This window comes from Opisthorchis viverrini (genome assembly GCF_000715545.1).
Source record: "Opisthorchis viverrini unplaced genomic scaffold opera_v5_213, whole genome shotgun sequence".
NCBI lineage: Eukaryota > Metazoa > Platyhelminthes > Trematoda > Opisthorchiida > Opisthorchiidae > Opisthorchis > Opisthorchis viverrini.
Genome location: NW_008751871.1, coordinates 722,607 through 747,004, shown reverse-complemented (window position 1 = coordinate 747,004; position 24,398 = coordinate 722,607). Strand labels below are relative to the sequence as shown.

General features: G+C 44.1%; 1 protein-coding gene across 1 annotated transcript in view; it reads left to right on the top strand.

The window, feature by feature from the left end:
* Nucleotides 1–24,398, top strand: part of T265_14559 (hypothetical protein) — a gene marked incomplete at both ends in the record, with an annotated part of 79,650 nt that overhangs the window by 30,761 nt on the left and 24,491 nt on the right. Inside the window, 7 exons of the mRNA XM_009174174.1 lie at nucleotides 3,321–3,965; nucleotides 6,386–6,842; nucleotides 9,361–9,779; nucleotides 14,086–14,370; nucleotides 17,555–17,848; nucleotides 19,083–19,406; nucleotides 19,667–19,897. Of these exons, the coding sequence (XP_009172438.1) occupies nucleotides 3,321–3,965; nucleotides 6,386–6,842; nucleotides 9,361–9,779; nucleotides 14,086–14,370; nucleotides 17,555–17,848; nucleotides 19,083–19,406; nucleotides 19,667–19,897 (2,655 nt within the window). The remainder of the gene's footprint in view (nucleotides 1–3,320; nucleotides 3,966–6,385; nucleotides 6,843–9,360; nucleotides 9,780–14,085; nucleotides 14,371–17,554; nucleotides 17,849–19,082; nucleotides 19,407–19,666; nucleotides 19,898–24,398) is intronic.

Genomic DNA, 24,398 nt, shown 5'->3' with positions numbered 1-24,398 from the left:
TGTTCATGTAAGCTTAGTACTCGAGATAGCTCAGTGGACAAGGCGCGAACTTACTGACTGCAAGTTCCTTGGTTCGAACCCAACCTTTGAATCTTAACTGCTCCTCTTTTGTCTAGGGCAACCTAGCAGCGTTTCACCCCTCCGGTTTTTGCGGGTGGCATGGCAGCTAGGTATTGAATGGGGTGTCACAGCTTAACGATTATTATCACCAAGTCTAGTACAAGTTTTTAGGTCTTTGTATCACATCATGTCGAAAGTTGGAATCAAACGACAATTGGGAATTCGCCTGAGTCCAGTTATATAAAAGTGCAAAAAGAGCGCCACTGATTTTGTGCCATTTCCGAATTAGTCTCTAACCTATCGGAATCGTCCTTTGTAAACCCGTAACTAGACAGTTGAAATGGTCTAACTGAGCCTAATTAGGCGTTGGTGGATTTCAATCGCTTGCACAATGTGCCTGACGTATCCAGCTAGCTCGTATGCTTGTAAAGAAAGCGCGTTTAGGTAGTTTATGATAACCATACACCCGTAATTTGTTTCCCCAAGTCATAAATACGCGTCTATCTTATGAATTCATCTGCCAGGTAACCTAATTATCTTGTTGCGTCCAAAGTTACTAGGATTCCATGCCAAATGATTGACTTCAGTGCTGCTCACAGCCAGTGGGTTGTGCGCTCACCCAAACCGGCTTAGATAATGTTGCTTATTATTGACGCTTAGGATAGCAGGTTTGTACTTTTAGCTCTCTCCAACCTCTTTTTTTCAATTTTGCATTTGTTGACCAGCCTATGTTAAGTGAAGGTAGATATAGGGGCGAGATTACTCCAATTTTATGTCAGCAAGTGGTGCACGTTCGCTGCACTCCATTAAGGCATGTGAAGCAGTCGACAACGGAACAATTCAGACGCGTACAACTTCCAGGTGGGGAACTTATCACCCAATCAATGTTCATTCAGTCAGACACTAAATGAACAGAACACGTAGTTGGCCTTTTAATGGTAGTGTAATCCTTACTCGTGTATGTTGATGCTGTTTACTCTGGTCGTCATACCTGCAGTAAGTTTGTTTGAAACCAGTCACCAGTTCGTAGATTTTGTTTTCGAATGAAGTGCTTACCTCGGTTCGAACTTGTCAAGAAATTGATTGCCGTCGAGTGCTTTGTAAGCCCCACCCTATCCGCTTGATACCACATCACAAAGTGGAACATCAAGTAGGTTTGAAAATGTTTCACAACAGGTCGGCTACCGGCATTTTGCACGTGGCCAACCAAGGCATGTGATTAGCGTGATTGTAACCTGTATGATCTATGTAAACGGCCGGATCCATTCGGTTGAGTTCTTGACCGTGGTGCGTCGAGTGCCTTTAAATCTCACTCACCGCAAGAACCAACCTGGTATCACCGAAAAATTCACGTGAATGTTTTCATCTCGATTCAGTCAATTGCCCTTTATATATATATATATACATATATATATATATATATATCACACTCATCAGAAGCTGACTGGTAGGACTATGATCGGTTGGTCACCCGTGGATAACGGTATTGCGGTAAGACGTGTGATATTGTGATCATCCTCAAATGTAGGCCACATAGGTGACAGTTCGCTTCACAACTGAATAGTATTGTCACGTACGACGGGAAACAAAACAGCAATCAAACTTCTTTGCTTTGTTCGGTGAATTTGACAGTACGTGGATCTGAATCACGTTAAGTGAGACAAAACATTCACATAAGAAGCAAACGAATGTACTTGTCGTGATGCTGGAGAAATCCCGAAAATCCAAAAATAGTCTCATTTAGAGTTCATTGGCCCTGGGTTCCAAAGCTCCTTCCTCCGACCGTAAATCATGCGCATTAATTCTAGTGTTACACGAACTAGTACATTCTCGGTCTTATTTCGAATTCTAGGCATGTATGGTGATCTTACGATGTCACATTTACTAGATAGATGAACCCCATCTCCACAGTTGCAATGGTCAAACGCTAATGTTAAGTGGCTGGATTCCTTCCCATCCTGTTTCTGTGACCATATGTCATCCACTACGGATTCGGAATGTTGATTTATGGGCTGGGCATTTGAATACTTGCGTTTCGCAGTCATCGCTACAGGTACTGTTTATGTTTGGTTACGTGCGTGTCCATCAGAAGTGAGCTTCACCGTGAATTGATAGGCGGAGCGGAGTTTATTCGGCCCGGACTAGAACCAGCCAGTCACTCTTTTGGTCACAAGCCGCGTGTCCAAAATCGTTTTACCCAGCATTTCTCTAAGGTTGCCCCGCTCCCGATGTACTTCACTGTTGTTGTGTCGGATTATAGCGCAATCTGCGGACATCTTAAGGCGTGGGAGTCCGCGGTGTGGCGCTCACTTTGGACCTTTAGGATTTCCCTGCCCCCCTCCTGACTGCCTTTTGGCTACGATCCCCTCCATCTCTTTGATGTGTTCACATCCATTGGTATTTGTTCACCTATTCCCTCGTTGTTTGAATACTCCCACGGTCCCCTTCCATCCTTTTATGGGCTCCAGAGACTGCTGAGTTTGCTGTTACCACTAACCTCTACAGCCCAGAGACTTATTACAGGTTGCCATTACTGATCAGTTGTCCTTATTTAGTGTGCCTGAACCGTTAGTTCTTACTACCTCATCCGCTGTTTGTCACAGTCATGTTGTCCGTTTCGAAGCCCCATGTAATAAGTAAGACAAGTAAATAAGTTATCACTGACCTTCCTAACTTCGTGAGTTCGAATAGCAGCAAAGGCTGGCTCTGTGGAATCCGTCATATTGCTTGGATAAACTCTGAAGGTCCCAACTCAAAATAAACTTGAATTGATCAATATTGGCGTTATAGACATCTCTGACCAGTAACTCCGTAACTGGGAGACCGAAGTTGTAGTCTGGGATTGCTTTATCAACTCACGTAACCATCGTGCTATTCCTTGAAGCACTGCCTTTAGGAGACAGTCCATCTCTCATTGTGCGGGTTTTTTGGATCGATTCGGTTCGCTCCTCGCTTAAGAGCACACTCTTTAGGGACAGTCCCTTGTGGTCATGGTCGTTTTTCCATGCTTTTCCATATACTCTAGTGGTGGACTGCCGGATATTTGTAAAACTCACTTTTATAACTGGTTCAGACTTGAATCGCGCCGTACACTTTTCTGTTTAACCTACCAAGTGCCCCTACCAAGTGTCATGACGGTATGAATTGGGAATACTAGCTTACAGTACTAGAAGGATCAACTTCAATTTTCCTACAGGTGTTGGTTTGCATGCAGCTAGTTGCTTGTGCTGACCACTTTATAATTCATCCTTACTCCACAGGTTTGCATCGGGACGGCACCCACCCCGGACACTTCACATCCTTACGTCGTCACACTCCCTATAAGCCAGTGGCCTGGTGTGGAGTTACATCATCTGATCATATGGCGTCCTCCAGTTCCTCATGGGGTCACATCGGCCATGGCAGCTGCGGAAGCGACTCAACGCCGTGGTGGCTGGCTTGCTTGTCGACCATGTATCAGGCCATCTATTAAGTCTGGGCAAGCGAAGCAATTTACTGCAGTGTATGTCAACAATCATCTGCTAACCGCATCGCCAGAGAATCAGGGATGTGTTTACTGGCTGAGTCCGGGAGACATCCTTCGACTGGGCAACGGGCGGCGTTGTCTAAAGATCTGGCCAGGCAACGGATCCGTTCTTCCTCGATTCCAGTCAAAACCAGTCTTCTGCACGGCCTCTCTACCCAGCCCCCTAATAATACCATTTGGATTACGCACCCCTCTAGTCTGTCCCGAGGTGCCCAAACATCAGCGCTCTTACAGTTCTACCGTTGTCACTCCCTCAAGTTCTGTAACAGCCGCAACAACGCCATTTGTAATCACGAATCGTTCTTCGCATGTAGCTCCTGTTAGCTATTTGTCGCCGCTTATTCAGTGTCCTAGCCCACGGATATCCGGAAGTGCTCATGTAAGTTCCTTATATAAACGAACCACTCCTTTTCCATTGCCTTGTCTGATCGAAACGGATTTCGTTCGCTGTCATCTAACCAGCTGTCCGATACGAAGAGATGTCTGTTCAACATCTACAATGAAGGTAGAAGTTTGAACTGGTTACTTCGGTTCGTATTTTATTGGCAGATTCAAGTAGCCCAGTGAAGTGTAGTAGCTTCATGAAATGACCAAGTTAACTTGCTGATAAATTTTGCATTTCAAACAACCACATCATTTCTTAGATCCCAGGGAACTTTCTGAAGGTTTTGAATGTAAGCTTTTCTAACGTCGTCAGAATCCCTCGACCAGTCGACAACACCAAGGTCGTAGGATTCCAGGCGAGAACAACAGTCTTGGTCAGTGGATGTGTCAGTTGAATATTTCTAGGATTTCAAGTTCGACAAGTTATAAATTAACTGGTAATTCGTTGCTGATGACCTCCATCCATCGTTCAGTACCAGACCAGTTGGCGGCCTCTCGTCTTTTCAAGGGTGTGTTCGAAACTTCTCACCCTCCATCTCCGTTATTCCTAATCATCTCCCTCACCTCCCGTTTGTGCCATCCCCTAGCGTTGTTTACAGGTACCGACCGGCAACTTGTGTGGTTACAATGTCATTGATGCCCGTACCAGTGACTCACAAACTAAGGGAACACTGCTGGGAACAGTGTATCACACGAACCGTTTCGTTTTGATGCAGTTCAATTTCGTACGCTCTCTGCCTATCAGTACCGACCAATAGCGTGCAAAAAGTGACAGTGCTATCACTGGCTGGACTATATAATGCAGATGCTAGTGTTTCGTGGCCCTTATTTTCATCAGGCTGCCAACAGGATACTTATCGATTAATATCGTAGATGGGGTTCATATAAAGTAATGTGTATCTTGTGTTTTAGTCTGTGACTGCATCTGAAGTGATTGTTGACGGTATTCAGATTAATGACAATTACGTGAATCAGTGAAAACTGGTCAAATTACGCCTAGTCCAGAGGACAAAACCTGAGACTGTAGGTCAAAGCGTTATGTCCGATCCCTCCACGCCCACCTGCTAACTCGCCATAGAGACTAAAATTTAAATCTTCGGCATTTGTTCTCAAGTAAAACCTACTTTTTATATCGCCTGGTTTTTCCCATCTTGGTCACCATCACCGGCAACTTCAGCCTGAAGCGCTGATACCGCACATGATTCCTGTGTACGGGAGTGGTGAATAGGAGACTTTCATTTTAAGTACTTAGTTGTCGAGTCACATGAACGTTGCTGGAAAGTTTGATCTTTGACCAACTTTTTACTACTGGTCACGGAATTCCCTACAGTAATCTTCAGCTCACCTCTGAGAATCATAGAGAATGACGTACGCGTCCATTTACCGTGTTTTGTATCCATTCAGACATTCGCAACCGGAAATCGCGCTTTACGCAATGAGAAAGCTAATCAGATACTATATGGTTAGTCTTATGGTAGAAATAAGTTAACCGCAACATAGAGAGAAGAAATTTCTGATATGCCCCTCATTGTTTCTATCATTGCCTGGTTAGCGGAATCTTCAGGGCGTTGGGATGACTCATCGTTATCTCACTTGTGCATTTCGTTTGGGGCTGTCAGTTTTCTCGACCACTTGGAGTCGTTGTGGAAATGGTTGCAGTTTTGGGGGTGTTTTTTTTACTACCTCAATTCAGCTGGGAAACATGCAAGTAATTTTTCGTTCTGTTGACACTTCAAATGACATATAGACTACTCACGAACTAAATGTCCTTTGACGAGGACCGGAATGTATTCTGCTCTGAATCTGCCACGGAACGAGAGACAACAGTTCTTGGTTGTGGAGATTGGCCTAGTAGTCTACACCATTGATCAAGACATTTTTGTTATACGCCCATTCTAGGTCAGTAGAGACTTCCCTAATCAGATCGGGCCTATATATCACGCCAATTGACAATGAGAGTGCTTTCGGTCAGTATCACACCGGGTGATCTCTTCGTTCTCCTTGGCACAACAAGCACTAGCCACCTGGCTGAGTTTGCTCTTGACGTTTTATGGTCTGGGTCCTTCATTATCTCATCAGGGTGCGGTTCTTCAGCTGCAAAGACCATGTTTCGTCAGAGAAGTACCGGACACCTGATTAGGGACATTATTCACATCTACGTGACCAACTCACGAATTCAGTGGTACTATTCTAGCGCCTTATCGCCGTCACTGATTACACACCTCTAACACAATTATTTGGTGTAGTTTGTGTTTCTTATCCGTGACCCGAAGCAGAGGGTCACGGTTCGTGGTTGTGAAGCTGAGGTAAAAGCGACTACATAGAATATCACATTTATTTCTCAGTTTCCCGGAGTTACTCTATCCAGACTTGGAAGCTAATGCTGTCTTCATGCTTTATAAAAATCTTTCACAGCCTTTCCAGCAACACGCCCTCATGAATTCACCCAGTGAGGGGGCTAATATTCCAACGCCATTCGATTCTATATCCGCTTCCTCTTCTTCGCTGTCGAGCAATCCACTGGCAGAGAATCAACCAAGCGATGGCGCTACTGTCCTGCCGAGACAAGTCCCTTCAAGTTGCAACTATCCAATTCCAGACACGACTCCTGTAACAGTTCCAACTCACCGTGTGGGAGTAAACGATTCCAGTATGAGTCGCATTTGTGCTGCGTATCGACATACGATCCCTTGTACGCGAATTACCTTGTCCACCGGCTTTACTTCACTTGCAACCTCTGAGGAAAGTTCTATTGGTGCCACAGTATCCGTGCACTGCCAGCGCGTCCCTACCTTCTATCCGATTCCGCCACTTGCACAGATTCAGTCTTGTTCCGGAGCGTGCCCCAGTAGTGTTCTTTCTTCTGAACCTGGTACGTCTCGCCATTCGTATTGCAACCTATAAACTTTCAGTACCTGATGCTTTTCAAGGAAGTATAACGAGTTTCCTCCCTCTCTCTGCTTCGCTTGAGTTGCAGACCAACTTCTGGTTTGGATTTGTTTTCAGCTTTCACTCACCAAAGCAGGTTGTCCGTACCAGTTATTGACTCCCTTCAGTGACATCAGTTGCTACGAGGCAGTCATTTAATACTGGCACTATTTAACATGCGAATTCCAAGAGAGATCAAGTTATACACCAAACAACCGGGATAATATTTTGGCACCCGTCTGACCTCCAAAGTTTTATGTGTACAGCAGTAGATTTGTTGCATTTGTCTCATATCTAACGTCTCGAAAATGATTATCCAGGGGCTTTCTGGAAACAAGTATCTGTCTGGAATGAGAGCTATTTTACAGAGTAATATGGATAGAAGGAACACGGGAATACAGGTAAGATGAGCTCCTTAGCCTCAACACAGATTTGTAAGAGTCGTCGAGCAACATCAGTTCCTTTTCTGTTAAACCTTTTAAGAAGACTGAGCGGAATCAACTGCTCCAATTTCATTCGCATTCGTTATGATAGGGAGCCCATCTCCTTTTGTAATGCTAGCTATGGTGAGGATGTGACCCACCTGGACAAAGCTTTTAAACTCTGGAATATCTTATCCATGGTACGCACCAACAGTTTATGTTGCTTCTTGATGACCCTTAGTGAGGCACTCCAAGGAACATTCCATGTAAACTGGTATTTCTCCTTCGCGAATCTTCCGAGAGCCAAATGGGTTGCTATCGTCGAGTTTTTTTCCTGCCCCGCATTGGAACAGTACTCTTGCACTCAGAAGGGTAAACTCCTCCAAACAAGCCCTTGATTTTATTCGGTCTGATTTATCTGTTATTGAGAGGGACCGTTTTTTTGATCTCAAGGTATCAAATAATTCCCTGACCGACAAATGACCGGTTTGCGCCCTGTGTTTGATTTTTTCCTCTTTCTACACGTTAGGAACCAATCGGTACCGTAGTTTTATTGCGTGGTAACTGGGGCCAAACGATCTTCCTTCACAGTAGTATCTGCATTTCTCAGTTTCTCTGAACACATTCCCGACGTAAACCTCTTTTCTTTTCGGGGTTATGTGGCTTCTGTGCTTCAGTGATTCTGCGGACTATAGTACTTGTTCAGCTGTACCACCCTTTCGGTGCCTAGTTGTCATGCCACCCGTAGGAGGCACGACGGCTTGGATATGGCCATATTGTCCAAGCCTAGACAGGAGAAGTTGAGAGGCAGAAGTTGGGTTCGAAGCACGGACCTTCCGTTCAGTAAATTCGCACTCTAACCACTGTGTCATCTCGCGGGCTATAGTGGCTGTAACTTAGCCCGACGAAGAACAGTCCAACAAGTTCGGCATTGGTAAGTGCTGTCTTCCAGGTTGGGGACCACGGAAGGAGACAAACCAGTGGTTACTGACCCCCACAGATGTGTTTGGGTCGCGCAGCCGATGTCCGTCTTGCATCAAGGCTATAGCCTTTACGGCATAGCTTTCAGTCCCCACCACATCAGACAAACAGAATCATCCGACGTCAATAGTCTGATTAAGCCATTGCCTCAAACGCGTGACTCTAATTCCCTTACCCTTCTTATCCTCTGTAAAGGAAGCAGCAGCAGCTCGATGCACAGTTTGCGAGCTGAAAAACTTAACGGGACTGAACTCTCAACACGTTGAATTTTCAATCGGGGCTAGCTACCGCAAGTAGTGACTTTGTAGATTCACCAGAATTGTACATACCTTGTTTTGCGTTCGCCTGGGCGAGAATTCCGATTCGAGATGACAGGTTCATCGTCATTCCTTCAAATTATTCAGCTGCAACTGTTAAGAGGAAGCAACAGATTAGCGCAGTAATATAGGTTCTTGCATTTTGTTGACTGAATGGGCGCTTGTCTGTGGCGGCCACCTCTTGTTTAGAGAATCTGCGTTTCAGTGCATCAACAAAGAACGAATAGCCGGCCAACTTCGCCTTCATTAATTCACGATTAGGTTTCTCACCAGGTTTTTGGTGCGCGCTACTGCTTCATGCATCGCATGCGGTGTGATGCACACGTGAACACATACACGCACATGCACGGTTGAGCTCGTGCGTAGTTCAGCCGTCCGTCTCACGTTTGAAGTCTCATCCTCTCGCCTCCGTCCGTACTACCCTTTTAATCTTTGTTGACCTCAGTTAATGAGACAAAGCGCTTTATGCTTACTCGTGTCTAACTGTTTGAGGTCACCTGTTTAGTCACTGCCGTCCACCTAGTTAACTGTTCCATCTAATTTATTCACCTGGATTTCCCCTGAAGTTCTTGAAACCCAGTGAAAGGCTGCGTTTATCGCTTTCGAGCACAATAAATCTGATTCAATGAATTTTCTGCATGTACTTGATACCTATGATGGTTTGACTAGTATCCTTAGTTCAAGTTCTATCCACACTCAGCTGCGTCTTCCACTGCTTTCTTCCCCTGTTTCCTACGTTCAGGTCCTAACCGTGACTCACTCGCCTCTGATGCCTTGGTGTCCACAGTCTCGCCTTCACCCCAATTGTCCTCTGCCATTTCAACGCGGTCTACGAGCCAGCGAAGTGGCAAATCGTCCCGCTCCAAATCTACAATATCCGATCGATTGCCATGTCAACTGGCATTTTCACCAACCTCGGTCAGACAATTGCTGGAGTGGCTAATCACACACTCGCTAGATGCTTCACCCATTCGGCAGCCGGCAGATTCCGAGAGCGTTGTTCCGACGACAATCGATCGCTGTCCCCTGGGCCCAGCCATCTCGATTTATCTGATGTTGCGCGCTATCTATCGTCAGTGCGATCGATGGGAGTTGATCGAACTAAGGGAAGCACTGAAGGAGTCCGGAAAAACCGATAAGCCTATTGGGTCCTCCTCAGAAGTAAGCCTTATATATAGTTCAAACGATAGGCATAGTTATCATAGTAATTTGGCCGTCCTAACTTTATATTCATACCGATACTCATAGTGTTTCAACAAATGAAAAGGTTGTGAACTTCAGTAGCATGTGGTTTGAATGTTTAGACTGACTCAGTCCACTTTTTCCACGATACTACGAACGACGAACACTGTTATGCAGACGAAGAGTGTATCTGTTTTTTACCTGATTGTCAATTCCTCTTCCACAGATATACCACTGAAATGGCCCAGTGTCATGAAACGTAGGCATATTTTGCTTGCTGGCGGTTATTTTGGCTGATATGGGACGCCGGTCAACAATGAGTGAGACACCCACGTTGGGTGAAGCATAGCTGTTTATTTTTATTCGAACGCTTTAATGGGGCCCTGTCTCACGTAACGAATATATACCCGAACCTCAGTGTGTCCAGTAAGCTAGAGTACGGACTGTTTCATCGCCTGGCTCATTGACCCTGCGATAAACGAAACTGGAATCTCTTCGGGTGTTTGACCAATCATTGTGACGGAACCATATTTCGTGTAGTATGACGCTAACGAATCCGGGGTAATATAGTCAGAAAACAAGTGTTGGGTTGCCCAGCGGAGACCGGCCTTAGTGCTTTTCGTTCCACTCGCTGATTCACGTTGGCCGGAAAGAATTGTGCTGTCCGTGCCCATTTCCCATAGATATAGACGCAGAGATGATCAAAGTATGACACAAGAAGAGGATATGGAAACAGTGGTGGTGCCAACCACCAACCCACCGCTACACTCCCCAATAACGCACTGACAATGTCACCTCGATTGGTGATGAAACGTTTGCAATCAAAGTGTCCAGCTCAGCGAACAAGCTGACGACCAGATTACACCATTTTGGGTTCAGTTTCTTGCTGATTTCTTTGAGGGCTTTAGAGAGTCTATTGTTGTATTTGCATTTCTATCATCATTAGGTTGGCTTTGAATCTGGAATTCGGTTGTTACCGTAATGACCATCTGTATCGTGTTCAGATGAATGACCAAATACTATCACTGTAACATTTCGATACTGGTGAGTGCAGACTACACCGGCCTAAACTTTGTTTGAGCATTTTTGACTGTTGCAGACAGAGTAGTGCAATCAGGTGTAGAGGAACGAGCTGCGATGCTAAGTGTAACCTGTATACGCGATGGTCTTTAGGTAATGCCCCATGCGTTGGCAGTGTGAATGAACTGATTTTTCGCCCCAGGCGACCAGCTGGTTAATTTTTATGGAAACAGCGATGATGCCTTCTATCGCCAGTGAAATGGTTAAGAGAGTTGGTCCCAAAATGCACACACTGCAGCCGGCGAACGTTTGACCGGATCGTCCACTATGGTGGTAACATTATTAAAGTTCATCCGGAGCTAGTTTCGGCTTTTAAAGCTTCTGCCATGCGTAGCAGCATCTAGTGTGAGACGTATGTTTCTTCGTCCTGCTAGGCAGTTAGACGACATGCAGTGTACAACCCTTTTAGCCATTATTGGAAGTCGTCACGGGAAACGGCAAAGCAATCTGACTCTTGATCTTCCAGGGAGCTGAGCAGCAGTGGGGTTTACTTGCAATCATCCTTCACTGTCACAGATTCATATCATTTGGTTTGTTGTGAGATGGCTTGCTGGTTGACAACTTGTGAGACATAATTCTTCGAAGTTATGAGTGATGCTCGGAAAGCTGAGCTCATCAGAGATAATCCAATGTCATTCTGAGATGTTTCTTCTGGGCATATTACTTATATGTCAGTTCTGCAATGATCAGTTCTGCAATTCAACCTACATGATCGATGATAACTGTCTAATCCCAGTTGTGGTTCATCACTCGTGCACTTTTCAAAAATCACAATGCTGGTTTGAAAAAGCAACTTTTCTGGACTTCGTTTCATATCAACAGAGTATTGCTAGTTTGCTGGGGTCTTGTATTTTTTGCTAACCCCCTCCTACATCCCAACTATCTCCTTCGGTATTATGTCTTAGCAACTGCTCGCGGTGTTTTCGGTAGAACAATGCGGAGGCTTAGCAGACCAAATCAAGTGGAATTCGGCCGCATTCGCTGTATTCCTGAAAATTCTTTATGAGTGTAACGAACCGAATGCCAAACTGGTCCGAGTTTTGCTTCCGTACGCATCAGTTTTGCAGAACAAGTTGTGCTACAGAATTTCGCTGGTTGTATCGTTTGCGCACACGACCCATTTCTAATCTACAACTATTTCACTTTTTTACCGCTTTTGTTGTCACACCCGATCGCCTCCTTTGTTTACCATCGCTGCTAGTCCAAAGCAGTGTAACAATTCGTTGTTAATCTACTGCAGTTCGAGCGACACGCGCATTCTCTGTACGCGGCTAGGCTGAGGAGTTTGTCCCTCCCACTCTCACACTTGGTCACCTGTTTGCGTTCTTCACTTCATACATCTATATGTGTATTCGTGCATGCTCGCAAATCATTAGCGGTAGCTTTTTATCAGTGACAACGATGCGGGGCCAAGTGCGATGGTTGACTCGACGTGTTCGTTGCGTGACATTCTAGTAATCTGAGTGTATTATTTGGATTATTTTGACGCTAACTACTCACGCGGCTGTATTTTTTATCTCCATTTACTGGAGATATAGCCAGCTAAAAAATTACCCATTCGTAGATCATCTTTATTCCGACAGAAAAATCCCGTCTTAGTGAGTTTTTCACGCCCTTCGCACGTTCTTGGCAAAAGGACCCTTCATAACAACCTCCTACTTAATACACCCGCCACCTCCTACTTAAAATCGTCTTATCTGATGTTCAAAATGCCCCCGAAATGGTTATCCCTTCTCTATCTCACGGGTAATTTTTCTATTCTGGGTAATACGTATTGACAAAATTTCGTAGAATTATCTGGACTAGTTGCCCCTTGATTTATGGCTGTTTAAATAGAAACCTCAAGGGCATGGGTGACTGTGTGCATAAACGAGAAACAGCTGCAAAACCAACTCTTCTTAGTGTGAATATTTTACTCCTTCCTTTGTATGACGTTAAACGAGAAACGCATTTCGGCTGGATTGGGGGTAGTTTTAATCCTGGCAAGCCAGCGTTTCACTAATAAATATACAGTAATTTGTATCTCGCTGCATAACCGTATCAGATGGTACGTCAATACGGGAAGGTTAATCGTACGGTACTTTCAACCAACTCTTGTGAATGCTCTTGAAATCCACTCCAGCTGTCTCACTTAGTGAGCGTTTCGGCCGATTCAATCTCACGAAACCATAGAAGCGGTCGATGGGCGCACTTATTTATATTGGACATTCAGTGCGATCACGTCACTGCACGCGTAATTGCTGAATTTTTTCAGGCATCTGTGTGAAGTGGCTTTTTAGAAGGTTATGATTAGAGCGTTTTACTCGTCAATCACAGAAAAGGGCTAATGAAAATTTGGTTGAAACTCTTAGAAGATCGTATAAATCCTGACCAACTTTTAGTACATCATCATTTTAGGCGATGTGTTGTAAAATCAGTAGTGATGATATATCTGTTTATTCTTCCTCATTTTGTGACTGACTGAATTTAATAATATAATTGTCAGCTCATATTGACAGTTTTATGGCCAACATCCTCTTCCAGCCAGTTCGTAACATGTGTCTGGTTATGTCCAAATTCGTTTGCTTCATCAAATTCGTATTTGAACGGTCTTCAACAGAACATGACTTCCCGGTTATTCGTGACAGCAACTGTTTTTTGTAATCCCGACTGCCAGACAGATAAGGGTGTGCGCTTGCCTTTGGACAACGGAGGTTCGTCCCCAAGTCACCTGTAATTCACCTAATAGAGGCGTGATGGATAGTTTGCTCCATGTATCTGAATTCCATGACTATGGCTCAACTCTCCGATGTAACGTCGCAAATTGTCTGCCGTCGTTCCCTTCAACTGAAATTTCGATGGGAAACAGTTCGCATGTATGTGGTTCACAGGGGTTGACTGCGCCATCTTTTGGCAGTTTCAAACCTATTTGACACAGGTGCTACATCTCATCAAAACAGCTTCTTTTAATCTGAAGTACTATTCAAATGGTTTATCAATTCTACGGCACAACTTACACAGCTCAGGTTTATTATGCGGCTTCCTCGTGGTTATCTCCTTTTATTTATCCACAACCGATGTATTTCGCTGTTTCGGAACAATATCATGCAGCATCCTGCGGACGAATAATGGCATGCTGTTCCCTTTTTGTTTTCCATATTTTTATTTCTCGAATTCCACATTTCCCTGTTTTTGTGTCGCTTTACCACTTCTTTCAAAACAACAGCCCCAAGCGCTCGCTACTCGACCGACAATTCAGCAGCGACGCCGTCGTCAACGAGAATTGCTCACCCTGCTTGCTAGCGCTGTGGAACATCTGCAACACTTTGAGACTGTTCTTCTAGATTCGATCAAACCGCTTAATTGCTCACCTACCGTGACAGACGAAGATGGATCGCCTCGGAAAGCCAAGTTTCATCACGTTCTGTGTTCAACTGCAGCCTGGTTGGCCAATGCCAGTCAGCTACTTCACTTGGTCACTCGAGATATGAATTTGGCCGAAACCTTTGAAGTAGGTCTTACAAGGACGCTGAAGAGTTAACACTTTCTGCAATAGTAAACGGATGAAATCATATTACGACAAGCGTTCATCGTAATCCTGGACTTATATTTTGGTGGGATGGCCACTCATAATGTACTTCTTGCTTGGTGATGTGTGTGGTAGTGTGTGTTGCTTGTTGTTCCATATGCCGGACACTTGTCAAAAAGCGTCTATTTAGCTGGGTGACTGGAACCGCGCGACCAGTAACCTTTTAACTACTGGGAAACAAGTTTGAGTAGCTCTTTGGAAATTCATTTCCAAGTACCTTCAGCACTGCGCAAATTGGCATAAAGCGGTACTCTAACTCCCCCTTCAGATCACTAGATGAGCCACTAAGTTCGAAACAGCATGCCCCGGTTCTGTATCGATCCGAGCATTGGCCTTGTTCCGGTTGCACAACTGTAATGCGCTGGACATGCCTCCTTGTTGGTTTATTTTTCGTGTTCTTCTAAGACTATCCAGTTATGGTCCTTTTTTAAGAGGCCCATCCGGTTCTGGGTTCGAACAACCAAGACGCAAATAATTGAAATTCTTTAGTACTATATTGTTGTCCGAAACAGTTGTTATTTTCCGATGCATAAACCTGACGTTCGTTAGAGCCATCCTTGTGTTCACTGTAGACTAAACTCTGAGTAGGAAAAGCGGAATTTTCTTGCAAATGCGGATAAACTCATTACTTTTCAATAGAGATTTTACCCCTTCAACGAAGCCAGTCTATGGTGAAAAGATGAAAAGCCTTTTGGGGCTGCCTCATCACTATTGGGAATCGCCAGCAGTGCGCTTCCCATGAAACTCCAAAGGCTTTAAGCGTCGCGACCTCTCAGCTGATAGTCGGACACTTAACAGTCCGGCCACGAGTGACTGATCATCAGTGTGATTAACTCGTACTTAAGATTGCACATCTTTCTGTCACGGAAACCAAGTCACCCGTGTTGAGTGAATCCTCGAGTAAGGACTCCTCAGATGGAAGCTAGTTTCGGACTGGCTATATTGGCAAGTTTGGGATCAGCGCAACTCTAGAACTGTGATTGCTCAGCGTGACGCATACCCTAAGAGGTCGAAAAAGCAGTGTGAATCCTTCATTAGGATCTAGATGTGAGCTCAAATGGATGTATGACTTTGGCTTGTGTCCAATACGCGTGACAAACGTGTTTTAAGATAGTCTCCGATAGCGTGTATGGTGGAAGATATGGTCTTCGCATGGTGAGATAGAAAATCGTTCAACTCGTTCAGCCGTAACACCCTTTCGGTGCCTAGCTGCCATGCAACTCGAGGGAAGCACGAGGGCTGAGATACTGCCAGGTCGCCCAAGCCTAGACAGGGGAAGTCGAGAGGCAGAGGTTGGGCTCGAACCACGGACCTTCCGGTTAGTAAATTCACGCTCTACCAACTTGAGCCATCTGTTCAACTATCTTTTAGGGATAGATAAACTTATGAAAATAACTAAAATACGGTGGACTCTAATTCTAGGTGGTTTGTCAATCGCACTACGTATCCAGACGGTGCCAAGATTGATGAAAAAATGTGTAACTTCATGCTTATCGTAATCGGGTTTCCTGAGTTCATTCATTACCGTGGAAAGCGTAGAGTGCACCCATTATCGCGAAGAATAACAGCCTCCTTCGCCCTTCGTTTTTCGCTGAAGAAGCCAGGTCAAATAAACTGTAGTATGGTATCTTGTGCCAGTGCACTTTTCCACTCATGGACAGATATTTTCGGAATTGAACGGATGTCCATCACCTTTTTTCAGGCAGCACGCGCACCCTGTTTTTCAACCAGTCCTTAGCAGATCCCGCGTGCAGAAGAATAGTATGATCGGATTATTTAGCTAGTGTTAGCAGCGAAATTCTAAAAGTTCCAGTCTTTTCTCTCTTTTGCATGGCAAGTTGTAGGTGATGAATGTTCTGAAACGGTTCACTGCAATCTTTTGTGAAGATTGGATTTTCCTTTTTCAAGGGGGGGGGGGGGATAAACTATTTTTAATTTTGTTTGCGTATGTGCTTATTATCATTGTTTATCTATTATTCGACGTTGATTCAGTTTAAGGGGAACATAATTAAGCTAGTATTCGAAAAAAAAACAGTGAGACTTTTCGGTTTGCTAACTTTGGTGTATTATTTACACGACTGTGTGCTTCAAAGGTTTTTATGTTTGAAGAAGGCCCGATAAACCAGTGTTTCAAGCTCAAATGGCCTCATGTGGATTTCCGTTCAGTTTTAAAGTAAATCGCCTTAGGCCTGTTGCTCTGAGGGTCTCATTCGAATAGGAACCTCGTTACCCAACAGCATGTAGTTGAAAGAGGAAGACCCCGAATGTATGCGCAGGTAACGTGTGGTCTCATTCATTTGGGTAACTTTCCGAGGAGTTGCTTTTCACTGTTCCCTTGCGGTGATAAGTAAATTTTGAACAGCTATTCCGTCCAGATGGGGTGTTCGCTGTGAGGTTGGAACTTTGAATGCGATTAAGCCCTTATGGCACGGTTGCGCAGATGTCTACTGCCGGCCGACTGTGGCTGAGGATAGTTTCATAATAGTTTCATAGTTTCATATACGGGAAGCAGTAGATACTTACATATGAGTCAGTCACTTATTAGTTGGCTTGAATTTCATTTGAGAATGTTCACATTGTTTCCCTGCGTGTTATTATAATCTACGATATTCTCGAATGATCTTTTTTCATAAGATGTAGGAGCTTGGCGCCTTCCCTTAGAAAAGGATATGTATGGCTTCTTTAATTATGCATAAATACGTTGATAGACCCAGTAGCTTTGTCTGTCAAACTCACGAAACTTGTTCAACAGGAAGTATTGTTCGAGTGGATTAAGAATGGCACAAGATTTGCTTTTCAGACATACGGATGTTGTTCTCAACTTTATAGACCCGTGTATTGAAAGAGATAAACGGCAAGGCGGGAAAGCTTAATGCACTATTGACAGAGTATGTGATATTACCGTTGCGTGGCGCTCTCAATCGCTATGGGGACTGCGTGGAGATGTACTCTTCTACATTGGGAAAATTTGTGTGCCTGTTTTTTAGTGGTTGATTTCTCTCTGCCTGCGATTTGGGCGCAGTTTGGTTGTTGGAATGTTGACTCCCTGTTCGCAGACGGTGGACCTTTGTTTATTTAGACTTACTTTTTTCCCTTCTGCAACCAGCTTGACGGTAGCAAGTGTCCAATATCCGAGGAAGAGTCTACAACCTACTCCGCTTGGACCCTGGTTCAAGACCAGTTGACTGATGTCGTTCAAGCTGCATTCGGGTTTCTTGCAGAGATTTGCGTATCCCGTCTGGATCGAATCAGTATTCCACAATTTCTGTCGAAACTGACCAGGATCGTGGATCACATTCGAACTGTTGCGAATGAGAAGCGGGTTCATTTGGATGAAAATGGGCAAGATGATGACGATTGGGCTTCTGATGATTTAACCAGTGAGATTCTTGACGTAGAGGTATGTTGTTGCGGAATAAGGACACGGAAGACTGCGTTCGTCAGTTTTGAGCCATTTTAACCTGATGCTACTCTCAAATGCCACAGAATCGTCAGTGTGGTCGATAAAAAAATTAAAACACTGATTTATGGTCACCACTTTAGTGAATATAAAAAAATTCGACTATTCAGCATGGTATGTATGACAACATCAAAAGTAAACTATTTGTCGGAGTTTTATGAATTAAGTAACTTGTAAACACGGTGTATATCGTGGTTTGCACCATGGGCAAGGAATTACTCACTCTAATTGAACGACTTTTTTCTCTTCGAGCTGTGTCCATTAGGTGTGTCATTCAGCTGGCGCTTTTCTTGGTTCTTAGGTTGATTGGAAGAATTCAGACCGTTACACTATGAAAGAGTCAATCAAATGCTTTAATCTTCCTCAACGTTCTTCAGCTTTTGAGCTCTCTCTACCGTACATAACCGTTTCAAGTTTCCAGCCGCCTGTTCCCCAGCGCACTTCCCCGGCGTTCCACTTTCAATGGAAATTCCATAATCCCGACCGCGAATTCTCCAGAATAAAATACCTCTTTTGCGGAAAGCACCAAGGGAAAGTGTGGGAACACTACCGCATTGACAATTTAAGGCCACTTGAGTGTGAACTAGATGCATGTTGGATTTATCATTTCCCCGATAGTAACAATCGAACCCCGTGGATTGGAATATACTGTCTGCTCTATCAGTGGTTTTACTTCACCAGCTGGACCATGTTTCCATTCGGTTCTTGATGTTTCACACGAAATATCATTAGAGTGAATCTGATCTGGTCCTGAGTTCAACTCGTATGTTCCATAACCTGGCTCTTGTTAACCAAACTAAAAGAATTTAGTAACGGAAGATTTTGGTGTACATCCGCTGGTCGAGAAACTGTGTTCCCAGTGGTTCCATATAGACAAATCTAAATAAACGCAGCTGAGACTGATAGGCTAGTAAAATTCGTTTTTTATTCAAATGCACTGATGTTCACGTGCGAGTCGAAATGCCCGTTCATTTGAAAGTGGAATCTGTCTACTGACGTAATCACATCCACAGTGAATTCCTTAAAAAGTGTGATAAATGGCACTTGGGGTTGTGATTATAATCTTTTTTCCTTTTGGGCGATCTGGTCCATATCAAACGGTAGATTTGAATTTGGCGGCCGAAGTGTTTTATGGTCGAACGTGAGCATTTAATCTCATTTTATCGTTTCCCAGACCGATGCTGTATTGCAAATGCTCACGGAAACGCTGAACTCACTCCATGACGCCCATGTGAATCCAGCATTTGTCGTTCAGCTGTTTGCCCGTTTGTTGCACCGACTTAATGCCCGCCTTTTCAACTTTCTGCTCGGGTCGGATGGAGACAATAAGGCACTTGATGCGCGTCCGCCGGATTACCACCACCAGAAATCTCCTAATCGTATATCACCAGCTTGGGGACGTGTGCTACACCGGTGGATTCATGAAGGTCTGTGTACTTGGGCAATAACAGAAGGTTTGGGCGTGGCGGCTGAGTGCTATTTACAGCGCGTCAGTCAAGTGAGTCATCACAGTCGTTTCAGTTTATCTAGCCTTCTGGATACTCGCGCACCGGACAGTGAAATGCTCCCCAATGATCATTATCTTGGTAGTGCGCGTATGCCCCCTGTACGTGACGCGATATTCGAAGGATACATTTGAGTCTAAATCTATCTACAAATGAACCTGCTTTTTTACCTCAACTGTTGTTCCTTTCGTGTGATTTTACTCTGATTATGGATACTGTTTCATCCCATCCTCCGTCCCACACTCCATTCCAGGCAGCTGAACTGATGCTGGCGGACATGAGTTCTGTCGAAGGCATCTATAACGTTGCGGTGGATCTCGTGGGCTTGAACTCTAGACAAGTTCGCGCTTTACTACAGGGGCATAGGAGTGATGGCAGGCATCACCGGAGTGCACAGTCCAACGAGTACGACCACGGGGATTCGCCCACAAGCAACCATATCCCAGACCACTGGATCGATTTTGTGGTCTCTGGAGTGAGGCTTGTAAGTTTGGTTTGTTTGCGCCCTGATGATGCCTGTTTGCTAATCAGAAAACACAAGTTTTCTTACTTATTGTAAAGATCTCTTACTAAGGCGAGGCTGGCTGTGTTGTACTTCAGAAAACTTGCACTGTTTTACGAATTCAAAACTGCATAAAGTTTAGAACGATCATCTCATGTTGACCTAAATGTTGGCATTGTGTTGTAGTTCTCTGGCGCCTATGTCGGAGACATTTTGATGCGACGAACCCATTATTCTACCAGCTTTCTCCATTACAGGCTGGTTATTAATGCCCGGTGTGTGCCTTTGGTGTATTCCATCTCCTGGTTGGCGCTGGTTAATCTCATTAGTCGACCCAACTTATGGGGCTCCCTTATCATAAACCTTTCAGTGGTTATGTGGACTTCTTCCGGCCCTCATGATCAACATACACCACAGTTGGCAATCTGTCCATGCGTCGTGCGCATATGTTTCGTGTGAATGTTAGCATGTCCTTTTGAACAGAACAGTAGGTATCAAAATAAAGATTGACGGGTTTGTTACATGATGTGCTTGCTGGAATGTACACGACTCGATATAAGACATCACTTTTGTTTCAAGGGCAACGACGGTATTTTCACAGATAGTTCATATGGTTTGCAATGTATGCGCATTGCAAACACTAAACTCTTGCTCCAGTCATCACTTGCTTTCAGTATTCACCACGGATAGAACTATACAGGTTCCGTTTCTGCCTTCAGTGTAGTTCGAACCCAACACAGGCTCCTCAATTGATCCTGTTTAGGCATGGGGAACCTGTCAGTATCTTCACTCTCGTGCTTCATTTGGGTTGCACAGCAGCTGTTTAACAACAGTAATAAACAATCGCTCGGTTGTAGCATCCTTTCGGTGCCTAACCGCCATATCACCCGAAGGAAGTACGAAGGCTTAGATACCGTCAAGTTGTCCTAGCATAGACAGGAGCACTTGAGATGCCGAAGTTTGCTTGAAACCATGAACCTTCAAGTTAGTAGGTTCCCACCTTGACCGCTGATATGATTACGGGAATGGTGCTACAACTGAACGATTATCATCATTAGATAGATAGCATGGAAGAAAGTAGGAAGGTGCACATGCCGGATGCGCTTGATTGTCTCAACTGAAGTTGAGATGCTGTAGACGCCCGTCTCATTCGTCCGCTTTTTCGGACTTCATAGTTTGACCATTGCAGCTTTGGATATGAAAGCTTAGACAAGCTCCTATGTGAGTGGCTGTTGTTTACGCCGTAGCTCTTAAAGATGACCTGTCAAAAAGGTTTCCTAACAAAAATGTGCAAGCGTGCATGATTGATAGGTGATAGCACTTTGGTGTTTCGACCGTTCGGCTCGGTCGTTCCTTATTAGCAATAATTCTTGCTAGTTACTCAACCCGTCTATGGAATAGTATACTCACAAGTAATTTAAAAATACAGCAACTGCTTGGAATTTGCAACCAATTTTTTTCATTTACAACTAGATAGGTTTTTCCTCGAGGTACAGTGAATTTGTGGCGATCCCTCTCTTTCCACTTAGGAACATTAATACGTGCGCTTCTTACAGTTGAATAACTGTTTCAATTTGATTAAATTTTCACCAACTAATGTGGCGTTCCCATATAACGTTATTTTTAGTTCTAGTAAGAACTTTCTGAGTCAAAAAATTAGTTCAAGATGCATGCCATATAGACTTTTGGTTGCCTGTAAAGCGGTTTGTTTGCTGTGGCTTCGGCTTCTGTTCTCCTTGATATTTTTTTGTATGGCTGCTAGACAGACTAGCAGTGCTTCGGCTTCTGTTCTCCTTGATATTTTTTTGTATGGCTGCTAGACAGACTAGCAGTCTTTTTTAAAAATAATTATCTGAGAACGGTCACCATCACCTTCCAATGAATTTTCACTTTTTTTTACTCCGCTTCAACCTCACTACCCGCACCGCCGTTGCACCCGGAACCTTCAACGAAAGTCGTTTCCTGCTCTTGAAATTCATTTTGAAATCTTCTGTCTTTGTATTGTGTTTTGTCGTAACTACTTAGGCTTCAGGTATCAGACCCAAGTTTATTGTTTTTCTCATCTTCAGCAAAACGGTACCGTTCATTCCATTGATTTTCACTTACGTCGGATGACTAATGCGGCTTTTTTTCAGCATCTGTCAACCCAGCTTGTGTGATAAAGTAGTGATTGAACTTTTAACAGCCAAGTTTCACTCTCACTCCTCGTTTTTCCATATATCACACCCATTCCCTGTGTATGGATCAGTTATCTGGATATTGGTAGTGAAAATAGTACTCCTTTTGTCCCAGCAAAGTTTGCTCCTTCATCTCATTACGAACAGTCCGGGAGCTGTTTAACACCGAACGCGTGCTCGAATTCCGTTTGATCTGGTAGACATTTTTTGCGATCTTAGTATGATTCATCCGTTTTTTCAACTCCCAGATTAGATCACAATGTGTTTTAGTGATGTATTATACTCACATCAGTTAGATCCTCAGGGGCTTATGGTTACTTTTCTGAAACTGGCTATGAATTACGGTGTTCTAGCCGTCAATCTAGGCCATCGGAACAGCCAAAAGATAATGTAGCCTTCCACGTTTCCTGTTTCGTCGCTCCTAATGAGCCTACGCGACCTGACATTATTCTTCCTTGTTACTTCTAGGTTGTATGGCGACTGTGTCCTTGAGGGTTACCACAGCTGTTTGATTTACATCGATGTATTTTGTGTAATTTTTTCACTCGCAAAATAGGACGTGTGCTTATGTGATCAGACGAAATAACCCGTAATTTGTGATATTCTTGTGCTGACAGGCGCTGAATATTCGAAAGCATATATTTTTACCCACAAATTACCAACGGATACAGTCATAAGCTTCAGCTAACTGTTTTTGGTGTGTTCTTCTTGCGCAAAAAGAAGGCCTTGAAAAGAGTATTGTCATCAGGAATTCAGAGACGGTTAGTTGCATGCCACGGTACAGTCCGTTATTCTAGGTTCAGAAGCGCTAATTTAGACCGTCATCACCACAGCCAATGATGGGTTCCTTGGCTTTCTTACTGTTTCCATGTGAGTTTACGGAATATCTCATAAGCTCACGATCTTTTGCGCATGTCAGTCAACTTTCACTCTGTGTTCCTTCACTCTACGGCACCCGCAAGGTGCTTCCGAGTTTGTTTTACGCAGTGTTCAGATGTGGACCATTTGGTTTTTCTGTTTGCATGTGGTTGCGGAGTTTGTAGAATTCGCGTTCACGTCACTGATTTGAACAGTCCTCTCCTGGTGCATTTATTCTGGTTATCCATACCAAAAGGAGGAGCTTTGCTCAAACGGGTCATGTAATTCCGCGAATCACGCAACCACCTACGACTAATCCAGAGGTTGTCCAGCAAGTTTCAAGCTTCCGTTGGGCTATCTTGTCGGGAAGTCTTGACAAGCACAACTAGGAGAGTTACTGGGTTGTTTTTAAGTCCATCGGGCATATCAGTCACATTGCTCAAGCATGAACTTCATCGCCTGTTCAGACGGTGATTCAGGTGCGTCCTGAGTGCGCCGCCGGATGTGCGCATGTCAGATGTACAGGGTTCAAACTCCGTTACGGCCAAGGACATACATTGCTGGCGAGCTCTAACAAGAACGAATCTTAATTCCAGTGATTCTCGTCTTAGATGTGGGTTTACCTGTGCCAGGGAAGGAGCAAAGCTGTCCAAATGGGAGTGATAACGCGCATTTGGTTCTATTGTGAACATCGCTGAATTTGGTAACCACTCGTATTAATTTCAGATCTTACCCAAGCTAGTGTTTTTTTCACAATTGTATCAACTTTGCTTACTCCTTCAATCAAGGCTAAATTCTTCGCTTATCTCCTACTGGATATGTATTCAGTATTATCGCACATATTTTTAAATATTGGATAAATACGATTTGAGCTAGTACCACTTTACTTGTCTATGTGGATTTCTCTCTCCACACCCATCTACTTGTTTATGCACTTTCAACGAATCAACCAAGCCTTCAAACTAACTCACGTGCTCGATCTCTTTTGCTTTCGTCTCTTTATCCATTCCCGTTTCACCTTGTCACGGATGAAAAGTGGGACATCTGTGCGTCGCTACTGGCAGTGAATTTGAGTAAGTGGCTGCAATAGTGAACAGATGGTATCTGTCAGGCAGCTTTATAGGTCGTTCCACCGAGCAGAAACCGTTGAACTAAATTATCCGAAAATTGGACAGATTGAAATAATGTCCCTGCACGTATAGTCTCTCGGCATTTTCTGAATCCAACGTAATCTATTGGCTGTGTCAACGCGTAGTCAGCTACCACATGTTTGGAAATGTGGAGTATATTTCTCTTGGCCACACTGTTTATATGGGGACATAGTTTGACCAAGGGCCTAGCTGCTTTCGGTTGGCTTACTCTTCCAACTTTGCTTCCCTCATAGCTTTATGTGGTTCTAAATAAAATAAGAGTGTTCGGCACACACTGGCAGTCAAACATCCGTTCAT